The sequence below is a fragment of the Dama dama genome, chromosome 11 (genome assembly GCF_033118175.1).
Source record: "Dama dama isolate Ldn47 chromosome 11, ASM3311817v1, whole genome shotgun sequence".
Lineage (NCBI taxonomy): Eukaryota > Metazoa > Chordata > Mammalia > Artiodactyla > Cervidae > Dama > Dama dama.
Genome location: NC_083691.1, coordinates 88,982,996 through 88,998,747, shown reverse-complemented (window position 1 = coordinate 88,998,747; position 15,752 = coordinate 88,982,996). Strand labels below are relative to the sequence as shown.

General features: G+C 47.4%; 1 protein-coding gene across 3 annotated transcripts in view; it reads left to right on the top strand.

Moving 5' to 3' along the window:
* Window positions 1-14,357, top strand: part of TGFA (transforming growth factor alpha) — a 109,778-nt gene extending 95,421 nt beyond the window's left edge. For 2 of the 3 annotated variants that reach the window (XM_061155659.1, XM_061155658.1), the window contains exons 4-5: window positions 6,647-6,796; window positions 7,950-9,639. In XM_061155659.1, coding sequence (XP_061011642.1) covers window positions 6,647-6,796; window positions 7,950-8,244 — 445 coding nt within the window. In that variant the 3' untranslated portion in view covers window positions 8,245-9,639. Of the gene's footprint in view, window positions 1-6,646; window positions 6,797-7,949; window positions 9,640-9,896 lie in introns of those variants that run through there. The other variant, XM_061155660.1, reaches the window with a different exon arrangement.
* The last annotated feature ends 1,395 nt before the right edge of the window (window positions 14,358-15,752 follow it).

Genomic DNA, 15,752 nt, shown 5'->3' with positions numbered 1-15,752 from the left:
CCTTCTGACTGACTTCACTTAGTATGATAATCTCTAGTTGCATCCATGTTCCTGCAAAAATGACTTATTTACTTCTTTGTTGTGCCTGAGTAGTATTCTGTTGTATATATGTGCCACGTCTTCATCCACTCATCTATTGAATTACTACAGAAGGTGCTATTAGAGCATTGAAGAACATCCAAGCCCAGTTCCCAGCAGAGTATAAGAGTGGCCTTCATCACCACCGTCACCATTGTGATCAGTACGTTGTTAACCGTGACCACAGCTGAAGGATTCAGGTCCTGCTGAAGGAACAGTGAAAGTCAAGTAGACCATGTGCCATGAGGAAGCCCCTACCCCTCCAGAACGCTCCTCCTCAAGTGCCCCAAGCAGAGAGGTTATAGGTCATGGCAAATCTTGTTCTTGAGGCCAAGAATGTGTGCTTAGTCACTCAGTCGTGTCCAACTGTTTGCGACCGTTGGACTGTAGCCCTCCAGGCTCCTCTGTCCATAGGGATTCTCCAGGCAAGAACACTGGAGTGGGTTGCCATGCCCTCCTCCAGGGGATCGTCCCAACCCAGGGATGGAACCCAGGTCTCCCACATTGCAGGTGGATTCTTTACCGTCGGAGACACCAGGGAAGCCCATGAATACTGGAGTGGGTAGCCTATCCCTTCTCCAGGGGATCTTCCTAACCCAGTAATCAAACCGGGGTCTCCTGCATTGAAGGTGGACCCTTTACCAGCTGAGCCACCAGGGAAACCCCAAGGCCAAGAATGGGTAAACCCAATACAAGTGTCCGGAGGCTCAGTGTCCCCACTCCCACCACAGCCCTGTGGATTTTCTCCACGGTTAAGGCAAGTTGGTATAAATATTTTTCTAAAACCTTAGTCTCTAACTGTTGGTCAATTTGGTCCTTGGCCCCCATATTAAAGACTTTATCTTAGGGTCACTGCCAAAAGCCTTGATTAAAATTCAGAACACTAGCCTCCAATCAGAGAGTACATCGTTGTTTATGAAGACAATGTCTCTCAAGAGCCTTTAAAATGCTCTCATTCTTTTATTTACATTTTTAGCACTCATGCAGCCCTTCCTTTGTGTCAGGCACTTCCCAAGACATTAACTCATTTAATGCTCATAACTCTGTGAGGGAAGTTTTGTTACTCTGTTTTACTAACACAGAATCAGTGGCACAGAGAGGTTAAGTAACTTGCTCAAGGTCACACAGGCATTAAGTGGGGAATGGGATTCAAACCCATGACAGCTTGGCTCCAAGTCTATACCATGCTGTGCCCACTTACGGGATCCTATCCTGAGGAAGTAATCTCAAATGCAAGCAAAGTGTGTACACAAACATAATCCATTGGCATTATTTATGAAATCAAAATTGGATGCAGTCTAAATGGTAAGGGTTCAGTGAAGCAAACCCTGTATAAACTACTTTACAACCATTCCAAACAACTCCTACATGTTTCTAATGACATAGTAAAATGGTGAAGAGATGTCAAATGAAAAATTGATACAAAATAATATTTTTAAAAAATTTTAACTATGTTAAGAAAACTATATAGAAGAAGTACTTGTCAGTCAGATGTGGAGTAATGTGGACTTTCTTTTTCTCTCCACTCTATTATAATTTATGTACTTTACAATTTACTTAGAAACATTATTTTTCTAATTAGAGGACATTTTCCTTAAGAAGAAAAAAATTATAAGGGCAGAGCTCTACATGCGTTATCACCATTTCTTTAAAATTTTAAAAGGCACCGTGAGCCAGGTGCAGAGGGGATTTAGCGGGAAAAACTGGGCAACTGGACAGGGCTAGAAGGTCTGAAAGCCCTGAGCAGAGGAGAAAGAGAGGCATGTCGTTCATCATTTAATTTTTGTCGTTTGCTCCTAAGAAAGCACCACAGCCACCTCCAGGCTGGATCAGCACACAGAAGAGAAGGTCCCAGGGACCCCCTGGTTGGCGCACATGGCCCCTCATCTTCAACCATCATGGCTTCTCCGCTCAGACAGGAGCCTTGCCCCTCCTGTGCTGCCCTTTGCCCCTTCTTTGGGCACTACTTTCTTTCTGGTTCTTATTTGGGGAAAACAGCTTGCATATGATTCCAGAGGCTCATTTTCAGAATTATGAAGACAAACTCAGCATTCCTTGTGTCTGACAGTACCCATTCTCAACAGATGAAATTGAATGGTCAAATGGTATAAAAAAAAAAGTTCAGGCTTACACATTTGCCATTCCCCGTGGTGACAGAATAATTCCTATTTTATTCAGATTCCTTTCTTAAACAGAGGTGCCACATCTCAGATTTCTCCTGCACCTGAATGAGAAGGCCCATTGTACAGCTCCCACCTTGGGGAAATGCCCAGAGAGAGATAGGAATAGCGGGGAGAGGGGAAAGGGGCACACTTTGGACTGTTGCTCTCGAGTCTACAACTTAAATGACCGTTCTGTCTCAGTGGTTCTCAGGCCTGGCCACACATTAGAGTCACTTGGGTGCCCAGACCACTTGGTCAGGGGCATCTCCAAGGGTGTGGCCTTGGCCTTGGCATTTTCCAAAGCTTCCCAGGTGATTCTGATGTGCAGCCAGGTGGTATCTGGTGCCTACCTGAGGTTGAGACAGCAGCTGAGTCAAGCGTGAGTCATTTGTGACCAGGTGAGGTGATGCTTCCTCTCATTGTGTGACTTATGCTAAAATAATTGGCATAATTAAGTCTAATATTAGTAGAAGCTTGGGAAATTTTTTAAAAATGTTTGTCACCAAACCTTTTCTTGCCCCCACGCCCCGCCCCCCCCCCCCCCCCACAAGTAAAGAGCAACTGAGAAGCCTGCCTATATTACAGATGAGTGGTGGGGGAAAAAAAGGACCTCTATCCATCCCCAAATCAGCAAGTCTAAATTGCTTTAGAAAGTCTAACCCTGGCTGCCCGTTGGAATCGTCTGGGAGCTTTAAAAATACTGATGCCAGTCCTTACTCCCAGGGACTCTGACTTAGTTGGTCTGGGGTGTGGCCTGGACATCAAGGATTTTTTTTTTTTTCCAAGCTCCCCAGGTCATTCCAATGTGCAGCTAGAGTTGATTTCACTGGTCAGCCTTCATGGTGGCTTTCAACTTTGGCTTCATCGGAATCCCTTCAGCCGTTTCTTTAAGACCCCAGGCTCCATTTTCAGAGAGGCTTTGATCTGGGAGGTCCTGGGAAAAGCTCGAGTATCTAGACCACAGGCTATTCTGCCTCCCAGTGCAGTGGGGCTGCTTGGTGCTAAGACTCGCTGCTCTAAGAGCCCACCTAGGCTGTGACCTAGAGTCTCATGTACTGGGTTGGCCAACAGGTCTTACAGAAAAACTCAAATGAACTTTTTTGCCAACCCAGTATTTGGCAACAGCTCATGTAACTCTCGTGCCTCACCAGGGAAGGTTTCATTCAGAAACACACTGAGCACCCTATTTCAATGAGACTGGGGTTTGAGTGTTTGCAGCTGTGACCCTAAGGGGACAAAAAGGCATTCTTTTTGGCATGAAGACATTCCTAATGGGCTCGGACCTCCACTGGAGCAGTTCTGAGGCAAGGCTGGTTGTGAAGGGCCCAGCACTCACATGTTAGGAAGAACAAGAAAGTCAGCAAAGTGTGACTCAGTCTGGAGGTTGTCTTTCCTGGTGAGTTAAGATGGCATTGTTTGGGGGCATCTTTGCAATTTGCTATACCCCCAGCAGGAAGACCTCTTTACAGGGCAGTCAGCAGCCCATCTTCCCTTTTGCTATGTGGTTTGTGAGTTTGCCATAGAATCAATATCCAAGAGTATCTTCCAAATCAATTTGCATTACACCAGAAAGGTCTCCTTCACAGTTGAGATCCTTAGTTTTTAAGCTCTAGAATCCACTCCCCATCCTCTTTCCCCATCTGTAAAACAAGGTAAATAGCAGCCCAGACCTCACATGCAGTTGTTATTACTGGAATTAACAGAGATGATTCATGTAGGAGTTTAGCATAGCCTTTAATAAGCTAATGTTGTAATTAGCACTAGGCTCCCACTCTTTTATTTAAATAGGATTTCTTAGAGCCCCCAGCATTGATTTGTTGGTTCATAGCATTTCCAGAACCAAGCAGTTGAGGCAGTTGAGGAGATGTTTGAATCCTTCTCTCCCAGGGCCTGTGGGTTAGAGGAGTTTAAGGTGGGTGAAATTGCCTCTCCTACAGCCTGGACCTTTCATGAATGGCTGTGCAAATCGTCATCACACTCGCCTCTCTAGGAGGAAGCAACACCAACACCCAACTACAGAGAAGTCTCATTGACTTGGCCACAATTCCCGGTTAGACATCTAACAAAGCCCAGGCTCCCCAACCCTCTTCTGTTCAGTGGTTCACCAGAAATTTTGTAGAGCTCGGTCTTTCCTGCAGGAGCCTAGAGGCTGGCCTCCAGTGAAGCTGGCAGGAAGGGCAGTCACAGAGGTTGGCATAGTCCTAAGGGCCTTTAGGGTTAGAAAGATCCATGGAAAGAGCTTTGGAAAATGGATGGATGGATGAATGAATGAGTGAGTCTTCAAATTATATCTTCTTGGAGAATGTGGTCTTTGAGATGGAGTTTGAGGAATCAAGTGAGGAATCATGTCGCAGGCAGAGAAGGTGGCAGGAGCTGAGATGGACAAGGGGAGATAATCATTCATTCACTCACTCGTTCATTCACAGACAGGTGTGTCCTGAGTGTCTGTGTGCTGGCACTAGTTTAGTTGACACTGGGGGGTGGGGGACTGATGGGTTGGCTGAAATCTAAGTGACAGAAGATAAAGTAGAGGGGGTAGATTAGGGTCCTGCAGATGTGGGGTGCTGGATGCTAAATGAAAGGAGGAGGAAGCCCACAACCCAGGTGAGAGCCATCAGGGTGCAGAGTGAAAACTCAGAATGGCTGGAGGGGGCATCCTTTGCAAGATTCTCTGTAGACACTCACAGCTTGTGCATCACCTGTGCCTGCTGTTTATCACCTCTCAGTCTCAAGTTCAGTCCACACTTTAACTTTCTCCTGGTGGGAAGGGACCAGTGCCTTTGTTTTCTCCCCCGCTTACAGGGTGAGCTGTTTCCTGACTTTGGCCCTCACGTGATCCTGTTATTAAAACCAACCAAAAAAAAAAAAAAAATTGCCCCTGTTTCATAATGCCCTGGTCATCTCCCTCCTAGCCTGAGCCTCTGAGAGTCTGTGCTCTTATTCACACTTCTGTGGTCCATATCCTTTCTCAAGCAAAGTCTTCTTGCCAGAACTCCCACATCTTTCTCCTCCCCAGAGCCTGCTCTCTCAGGTCTGTGGAGAACCCTGCATTGTTGGACCTAAAACCTCAAATCTCCTTTACTGTTTCAAGATCAAGAGCTTAATCTGCAGTGTTTTTATCCCAATCCCAGATAGTATACAGGGGCAGCAGCTTGCTGAGTGAGCCAGAACCCAGACCCTGGGGTCCACAGATCTGGGAATGTGTTGGCATTCTTCCTTGGCAGAGTCTGGCTCTTTGCAACCCTATGTAGCCCACTAGGGTCCTCTGTCCAAGGAATTCTCCAGGCAAGAATACTGGAGTGAGTGGCCATTCCCTTCTCCAGGAGATCTTCTCTCTGACCCAGGGATTGAACCAGGCTCTCCCACACTGCAGGCAGATTCGTTACCTCCTGAGCCTCCCTGGCATGGTGGTCACAAGCAAATGACTTGACTTTTCTGTGCAAAGACTAAATGAGAAAACATGGGTCAAATGTAAATTAATCTTTAACTGAAAGCAAGTACCTGAATTCAAACTAAAAATGCCTTTAAATGAGGTACATAACAATTGAGCTTTGGAATAAAGAGCACCAGTGGGAAACTTTTCCATTAAGCAGCCTTAGAGACCGAAGCTGTGTGCTCCAGTATCCCAGGCTGTGGTCCTAAGCAGCCATTTTTACAACATCTCCTGTTTGCCTTAATCGTAAGCCCATACAGTACCTGTTCTTTCAACATTAAAATGATTAAACTTTTGTTAACAATGAGCAAAAGCTATGCTCCAGGAAAATACCCTGTATTTATCCTGTGACTCCTGGCATCTGGATTCTGGAAGCCCAGGTTTAAGGGAACCACAAATGTAAGACCCCTGGGGCTTTTCAGGTCCTACAGTTAACAGACAGTGCTGCTGGTTCTACCCCAGTACGTGCCCCTGTGCGCTGGATCGCCTGGTAAATGCTTGCAGGACTAATGAACCCTGACAAAGAAGATAAAAATCAAGCCACAGTCTTTGTCTCCTGCTGGTTTAGCGTGTTTTCTTTCTCTCATCACTGGGAATTCTGAATACACACATTTAGTTTAAAAATAACCTGGGTTTCTATGAACTGCCAAAATGAGCTTCACGTCCTAGACACATTTGCTGCCTTCCTCACTCCCCCAGGATCTGGCATAGTAACCATGATAACAAAGTGCTTCAGTAGCACCTTGCCTCCGCAGATGATAAGCTGATGAGTTACCTCATTCTCCAAGCAAGAGAAACCTATGCGGGGGAGTCGGAGCGATTTTACCGACACCTTTGCCTCCAGTAGCCAAGGCTGGCGGGGCCCCTTTGGGCTTTCTTGTAGGGCTTGGGTCTCTCCAGTCCAGTCCTCCTGGGGAGTGAGGCGAATGAGACCTCTGCCCGGAGAGGGCGCTAATGTCCCTGTCTTCCTCAGCTGCCACTCTGGGTACGTCGGTGCACGCTGTGAACACGCAGACCTCCTGGCCGTGGTGGCTGCCAGCCAGAAGAAGCAGGCCATCACTGCCTTGGTGGTGGTCTCCATCGTGGCCCTGGCTGTCCTCATCATCACGTGTGTGCTGATACAGTAAGTCTTCACTGCCCCTGAGCCCGGGTCCCCCACCTGCCTGCCTCCCCGGGGCCATCTGCAGCGCTCCCAGATAGCAGGACCTCGGCAGTTTACTGCTGTGATGTCTGATTGGTGTTAGCAAAGCGAAGAGGGATTTTGGTGAAAGCTGAGTGGTATGAAGGGCACATAGCCCAGGAGATCTCCAGCAAATGGGTCAGAGCAGAGCTCTGACTGGAAGCAGAGCCAAAGGCTTGGAGCCTTCACCGTTGTGATGGGGGTGTGCAGGGGTTCCAGAGGGAATTGGAAAAGGCTCCGAGCCTCCTGTGTGCAGTTAACAGTCACACTTCCTCTCTGCAAATCCTAAAGCCACCGTTGCTGTTACTCCCTCTTCCCTTCCTCCAGACCTCAGTTGCTGCCTGGCATCTTCCAGGAAGCCTTCCTGAACCCCTTTTTGGGTGTTCTTAGCCTCATTTGCTTGTCTGTATCTCCCAATTGGACTGCTCTGCAAAGGGAGAGACCCGAGGGTTGTATTTCCAGTATTGGGCCAGAATACTGGCCCGATATTCCCTGGAAATATGGGTAGCAGGTGCACTGAGAGGATGGGTTTGCCACGACCAGAGAGTGTTAGTCTGCAGAAAAAGATCTGAAGCCATGGAGTTGCTTGGCTCGTTCTTTCATTCCTTCCGTGGGTCCATGCCGTCTGCCCACAGTCCCTGCTTTACTGCTTGCTGGCTGCTCCTGATGGATGACCCCCGTCCTGAGCCTTCACAGCCCTGCCAGCCTGAAGCGGCTGTTTTGGCCCAGTCCTGACAGTGGTTCTAAGTGACCCAACTGCTGCTTTATGGAGCAAACAGCTGGGCCGCCGGGGTGCAGGTGGGGGTGGGGAGTGACCGGTCCCCTCTGTCGACTGGAGCCCGTTTGGCCAACCCAGAGAGGAGCAGCCACGCAGAGCCGGTCTTTGGGGGTGGCCAACAGATCCTTCCGTGAGTGGCCCCAAATGCCACCTCCTTGCAAAGCCCTCAGCCCTGTGCTGTGATTGTCCCTCTGGAAGCTCCAGGGGAAGGATGGGTTAGAGCCCGGAGCTGCCCGGCAGGCCCCTCCAGCAGACGCTGCACCAGCTGGGCACTCCTGCCGGGCTCCTACCCAGCCCGTGTTCTCTGCACCTTTGCAGCTGCTGCGAGGTCCGGAAACACTGCGAGTGGTGCCGGGCGCTCGTCTGCCGGCATGAGAAGCCCAGCGCCCTCCTGAAGGGACGGACTGCTTGCTGCCACTCAGAAACAGGTGAGGAGGCTGCCTCAAGGGAGGTACTCGGGAGACACTGTTGGGTAGAGAAAAGGTCTACCTTCTCCAAGTCAGGGCAGAAGTTCTTGGAGGGTGAAGCAGAAAGAAGGGAGAAAAAGAAGAGGACATTTATCCTACCAAGTCAGATTCAGTTTATTCCAATGTGTCTTTCCCTCAGAAGGTAGCTCTGTTATCCTTACCTGTGACCATGTGACCTTTAACAAGTAACTTAATGTCTCTGAGCCTTGGTTTTCTCATTAAAAAGATGTCGTGCAAATTAAATAAGTACTGAGATAAAGAACCTGGTGTATCACAGACTGGAGACACACAACAGACATTCTTTCTCTTTCTCTTGAGAAATCATCTTCCCTTTCCCATCAATGAAATGAGAGATGCGGCTTTTAGAAGGACTTGAAGGACTCTGAACTCTTAGAATCCTGTGATCTTCATTCAGCTTGCCATTGTTCCATGAATACTTTTTCCAACATCCATGAAAAAGATTGGACATCTGGCTAGGATGCCAGACTCACATCTCCAGAGCCTTCTCCAAGCATCCCTAGCTCCGGGCTCCTGGAGTCAAATAGCAAATTAATCCAGACAGGCTCTGAAAAGTCACACATGAATGAGTTTCTGCAATGCTTGTTTGACCAAAAAGACTGTCATAAACTTAGCGTTCCTTTTTAGGAAGTGGTTCGTCAAGAGACGATCACCCCAGCCTCATCCACCTGAGGGTCGCTTCTCTACTAAACAGTCAGCTCAAGGTGGAGTGGTCAGGGAGAAAAGTACCTGCTGTGTTCCTTCGGCCTCCTGGTGATCTGACCTGGAGGGAACTGAAGGCAAGGGACCACCATTTACTTGATCTTCATTTCAAGAGCCAAAGTAATTGTATGTGAGCGGTTGTTTTGATTTAGGAAGGTGCGAATTCATTGATCCTCTCAGTAGTCTTGAGGAGGGTGTGGGTAAACTGAGTCTGCCAAAGACCTGTGTGGAAGGTCTGAGTCCCTGGGGGAGCTAGGATGAGACCCAGGGCCTCTGAAGTCCCCACTCCCATTTCCTCCGCTCCCTCAGGGGACCATGCATTGAGCTGATGAAGATAAACATTTTTGTTTTGTCTTTTAACACCAACAGAAAAAAACTGTGTATGACTTTTTAAGAAAATTGATAGTATTTTTGTACCCTCAGTCTGCACCTTGGCAGAGTCATTTAGGGTGGAGTAAATTTCTTGTTAATGTCACTTCTTTACCTACATTTTGAGAGAATGTTGGCTTTGAACCCAGCAATGGGTCTGACCTTGCAGAGATGGCCACCAAGGCTAAAGCCCCCTCTTCTTAAGATAATGGGTATGCTCCACCTCCAGGGGACCCGGGAGAGACCAGTGCAGGAAGATGTCCAGGCTGGACTGGATTCTGGAGCTGCTGGGGACTGGGTGCACCCTGCTTCCCCGTGACAGGCACAGAGGATACCCTCAGGGCCCAACCACTGAGAAACAACGGCCTTAGAGGAAGCCATTCTGCTGCCAGAGCCCTTGACTAGCTCATGAGCTGCCCACTAAGCCGCTGCTGCTGAGGGAGCTGGCTGCAGACGGGGCTGAATCACCTCCAGTTGAATGAAGGCCTTCACACGGTGTGTGTCCCTGTTTGCTTCTTTCCTTTGGTGCTGAAAGCACAGATTCAGGAGCTACTGCCCCTGTGGTCGAACCAGCAGAATGTGGACTTGACTGCCCAAGAGAATCTAGTGACTTGGGCTGGTGCATCCCCAAGTTTCTGCCCCATGCCAGTTTTCCCAGCTTGGCTGGAGTGTGGCCTGCAGAGCTTAACCTGTTTTTCCTTCCTTCCAGTGGTCTGAAGAGCCCAGAGGAGGAGTTCTGCCAGGTGGCCTGCAGCAGCCAGAGGGAAAAAGGACTTTTTGAGTTCGGCACAGCCAGGGCTGCCAGGCGTGGGTCAGCAGGCCGTTCCTTCTCCGCCTGCCATCGCCTGTGCAGGCTTTTTGTCTTATGTGGGCCTTCCTTCAAAATTCTGTCCAGAACTCTGTCTGCTTGGGGTTATCCGATGTGACCTGGAGAAGAAATCGGTGGACCACAGTTTAAAGACTGGTCAGAAATGAATGGCATGGGGTGGACCTCCTATTTACCTAATGACCTATGTGCTTCGTCATCTGCATCCAGGTGTGTGTAGGTGTGTTCTGCCAGTTACGGATACCAGACCTGTCTCCCCATAAGTCTCCATCGTGCCCGACACTGGAGTTCCTATAATTGTTACAGTTTTTTTCTTATCTGCTTATTGGGGAAAATGGTGAAAAAAAGCGTCACTGCTTTTTGCTACATGAAGACACCAGTGGAGGAGGAGCCATACCAGTCCTCTGTCATGAAACCCTCAACCAGCCCAGTGTCTTCCATGGACATATGATGCTGAAGACCTTCCTGAGCTGTCACCATCCTCAGAGATAATTTATTTATTAGATGGATGATGATTTTATTTTAATCTCTTAAGTCGGTGTAAAAAGCATAAAAGCCTTTCAGACATCTACTTCAATGATCCATGTATTGCTGGCCAAAAAACTAGACTGATTAGAAATGTCTGGTCTCTTTGGGACAGCTAAAACTTGGTGGGCAGGGGGAGAGCACCAGGATGGGTGGAGATGGAAGCAAGGAGGAGTTACTGATGGGAGCAAAGCTTGGGGTTCAGAGGTCATGCCATTTAATACACAAAACTGGTAAATGCCCCAGGATACATTCCTGCTGAAAAATTAGCAGATCTTACAGTGGAGACCTGGCACCTTATTGAGGAAGAGGAAGAGAGTCTGTGTGTGTATCTACAAGGAGGAAACACAACAGTGACTACACCGCTCTTATTAAACCTATTAACCTTCTGGTGGGCCGTCCGAGAATCTGTTTAGACATAGAGCTTTAGCAGAGAGCAACAGGCATCTGGGGTTGCACCCATGAAAGGGGACCGGTCACTTATTTTCCATGTTGTTACTTGGTTGATTTGTTACTTTATTTTGAATAGGACAAATTGAACTTTCCTGTTTATTTTTAAGCATTAGGAGAAATATTCCAGTGATTTTATTTTTCTTTTCCATTCAGGATGCTAGGTTTTTGTTTTTTGTTTTAAAACAAAAACTCTTAAGAAGCTGCCTCCATCATGTGAGTCTTGCTTTTCCCTCAGAGAAGGAGAAATTGTTCTCCTGGGTACTTTCCAACCCAATGGGCCTGCTTGTGGGAAACCCCGGTTCACTCCAACTTCATGGTGGAGCTCATCCCTAGGAATTGTTATGAAAATTTGGAAACAGGGAAACAATGAAATAATTTGTAAACTCCTTATGCGAGGGAACTCTTATTCACTAATATTTGAAAAACGGGAGATCACTACCTATTAACCCTTCAGTGCCTCTAGCTCCTCACTTCATGAAAGGGACTTTTAAAATATGTCAAGTGAGCTTGAAGTTCCTCCCAGGTCATTTTGTCCTCCTGGAATTCTTCTGCCCAGTACATCTATTTCAATGCATTTTCTCTGTTGAGGAAATTATATGACCTCTGTCGCAATTCTGGCACTTGTATTGAATGACGCTGTACCCAAAGCACCGAGATTAGAAATGGGATCTGTTCGCCAGCAGTGTAACTGACATAGCTCTTGGGGTCTAGTCATGAGAGAATCTATGCTTAAGTTTGCATTCCTTACACAGGTCCTACAGCAGTGGATCTGAGCGCTGGGGCTTCACCCCTGGAGAAACGATGCAATTGACACTGGTTTGTGGACCCCAGTTTGCCCTCCCTTTTTTCATCAGGCTCTCCTGAGAGTCTGATTCCGGTGTAGAGAGACTAATGAAAGTGGAGTGGCATCACTGGTTTTTAACTTGAAATCACATTTTTACTTTAGAACAACCTTTCCTCAGTCTTTTAGAGACTGTTTGAGGTCTGGTTGCCTTTAAAGAGCAAGAACTGATATTGAGACTGTCTTGTGGGGTTTTCTCCGCCTACTGGATGGAAGGATCAGCGTCCAGTCTGTAGGCACCTGAGAGCCTTTGCAGAAGGGTGAGGAGGTGAGAACCAAGAACCTTCGTGATTTCCTGTGGGGACTTGACACTTAGGGTCTGTGAATGCTCCAGTCACAGCTGCTGGTGCCCCTCACCCCTTCCAGTGCTGGTACAGCCTTGCAGCGCTCAGGCTCAAATATGTGCCATCCTGGGAGAGTTGCAGGCGGAGGCTGGGATCAAGGCATGCCCGGGTGGACCTTTGTCCATGTCCAGGATGTGAGAACCTTGCTTCTTCAGTGAGTTTTCTCTTAGAAATCAGAATGGCCACTAAGCATTGGATTCCTATGCCATTTGTGGCATTGGTACTTCTTTGGTTAGATATAAAAGTGCCCCCTTTTCAGGTTAAAAATCATCTTCTATTCCAACTCTGTAGGTTCCCTGTGTTTTTTGCTTTTTACAAAGCCAAGTTCATTATGATTAGGGACTTGTTCCCAAGATCTGACCTGGTGAGCAGCTGCACACCGGGGGATGGGGAACACAGCTGTTTCCAATATCTGTCTCAGGAGAAATGCAAAACCCCAATTTAAAAGGGGCGGGGGAAGGGAGAGACTGCTTCCAAATCTTCAGTGGAGCCTGGATTCTCCCACTGCTGGACAGGCTGTGACTTCTTTAAGCATGCTGGCAGGAAATGTCTTCTTCTAGATGGAAGGATATACGGCAGCCAATCCTGATCTGGAAGACACATTTGAACACATGTGGTAAACAAGCAAGACTTGAGCTTGCCATTGTGTGCCAGCAGAGGAGAGGGGCAGAATGTCCCCAGAGTCTATTTTCCCATGAAAGAAGATGGTAGAATTGACATCACCCCCACCCACATTGGTGAGGGAGGAGGTGTACCTCCAGAGATTTTTGGGAGCCTGGTCTATGCAGGTGGAGCAAGTGTCCGCATCTTCAGGTTTCCCGGGTCCAGGCTGCTTCAGAGCACATATACCACTGGCTGCTCTTCCACCGGGTCCAGGCTGCTTCCTTGCATGTGGACCGCTGGCTGCTCTTCCAGGCCATCTTGACAGGAACAGTTCAAAAATGCTCCAACACTGCTCAGGAGACCCTGATCCCATAGTGGGATCTGGGCTTTGATTTCTCCCAACCTGCTCAGCTGAGGAGGGGGCAGGGAGGTGATTCAAAAGCCCAGGACCAAGGAGGACATCACAAAAACAAGAGGAAGACATATGTTTGTTCTTAATGTTCTAATAGAAGACCTGTTCTCTAGCCCCTGATTTTATCAGGCTTTCTAAAAGGTCTCATGGTAAACACACACGGTACTGAATACAACGCCTCTTCCTAGTGTAATAATACTGAAATGTTCAACTTTTCATTATCTTATTATAACAAACCTGATGCTTTTTTTTTTTTTAGAACTTGTTACTCTGACTTCTGTATATGTTGCACTGAAAAGGTTAATATTTAATGTTTTAATTTATTTTGTGTGGTAAGTTAATTTTGATTTCTGTAATGCATTAATGTGATTAGCAGTTCTTTTCTTTAATATCTGAATTATACTTATTTAAAGAGTAGTGAGCAATATAAAATGCAGTTGTGTTTTTCAGTAATGTGTATTGTTGTCAGTTGTACTGTACCTTGTTTGGAAGGATGAAGGAATGAACTTTTTTTTTCCTAAATTAAGACTGAAGCTTTTCTTTCATGAGGTTGGGAGATGGCTGAAGTACATTAAGATTTTTCTCTGCAAATGTGAATGGTGCGAAAAAAAATGGATGCTCTTTTGCAAAATGTGGGAATCCTAAAATTAACTTTAGTTGATCCCTATATGCTTGTAAAAACCAAATTCTCTGAAGTTGTTCTCAATATATACTTCATTTACAGTATGTCCAACAATACGCTAACTAGTGTGGAAGATGAAACAGACAATCCCTGCCCCAAGGAATCAGAATCTGCCCGAGATCAATTGACGTTCAGAAAATAATTCCAGACTCATTCCAGACAAAATACAAATAAAGCCTGAAATTGTAATGTAGAGGAGTTTGTGTGTTAATAGCTGTAATTCTGCACATGTGATCCCCAGACCAGCACCATTGCATCACCTGGGAGCTTCTAAGTAAGGCAAATTTTCAGGGCCCACCCCTGACCTATTAAACTCTCAAGATGTCATGCCCTCTCTACCTTCCAGATGATTCTGATATGTACTCGAGTTTTGAGAACCACGGTGCTATAGGATTCCAGGAAGGGCAAATTCATGTGGGCCCAGAGTTTTTAGGAAAGGTTTTCTAGAGGATATTCAGGGGAAGTGAAACAACACAATTTACCCCTTAGCATTCAAGGTTAATGGCCATCAGGTAGTACAGCCTTGAGGTAAGGCTCACATTTATTTGGCTCTTCTCAGCCTAGTTGAAGAAAAAAACAGGCCTCCCCATCTCCTTCCACACCACTGCTCACACCCACCCCCACTCCCCTCTGCTCACTTTCTAACTGTAAGGACTTGTTCTAAAACTGTCAACCCAGTTCTTATAAGCTTCAGTGCACTTAAATTCCCATACAAGCCTCTGCCCTTCTAACCCATGCATGGACCACTGGTGTGCAAGGTGGAGAAGCAAGGGAGAGTGAAACCGTTGCTGTGAGAAGCGAGAGCTAGGTTGCAAGGCAAATCCAGCTCTTTGTAGTGAAGGAGGTGCGTGTGGAGCCCGTTGTCCAGGCCTCGAAGGTCTTGGCATTGGTCTCACAGGAAGACAGCCACCCAGGCAACTCCTTGTTCTGAGTGTCCTGTGTGGTATCTGTCCCTCAGCAGAGCCTCTACCCACCTCTGAGGAGAGGGAGGGACAGACCTCTATCTGAACTCGGTGTCCCCCTCATGAGCCTAATCAGTCTTCAGGGACATCTCCAGGCCCGATTTCTAAACCACTGGATTTTCTAGTTGACCCCTTTCTTCTCCTTAACTTCCAAGCCTTCCTGCCAAGGTTCCCTCTTCCATTTCTGGTGTCTGGTCCACTGGACTATCTAGGGTGGTGGGGAAGGACCTATCCCAGGAGAAAGCCCTCTTGAACTTGGAATCAACCAGACCTTCCGTCATTTGTCCAAGTGATGTGTGGGTGCCGTTGGCCCATACTTCAGACCTCTGCTTTGCCTGGTTGCTCTGTGCCCTGACTCCTGCCTGGCCAGTTTTGGGTGCTGAAGTGTGGCCTAGCCTTGCCTGCACTCTAGCTTGGAGCTCCCTGTCCAGCAGCGGCCTGGAATTCTAACCCCAACTCTCTTTCCTCGTCTCCTGAAACTCCAACTTCTAATTTACTCTCCCCAGGAATCACTTCCCAGGTCTTGAGCCTTATGCCTCTGCCTTTTATCCTCAGAAACAGGAAATGACATGCCCATGGTCACACAACCTTGGGTCTAGCAGTGCCTGTTCTACTAGGCTAGCATCTCTCTCCCCAGATCAGTTGAATCCTAGAATCTGTGGGGGTGGAGCTTGACCATCTTTTAAAATCTCTCCCCATGATTCTAATCCTATCCCTACTGACCTCTGGAATACACCATGCCCCAGGGAGCATATGGTGTAAGAGAGGGTTGATGCCCAGAGCTGAGACATCCTCCCAGGGCTTGCCACCCTAGTCCATGCTTAAGAATCCCTTAATATCCAGCAGATGTTAGCCCTGGGGAAACATGGAGGCTGGGCCCTCCTTTCAAGTGAGACAATCTAAAGCAAGGAAGGGAG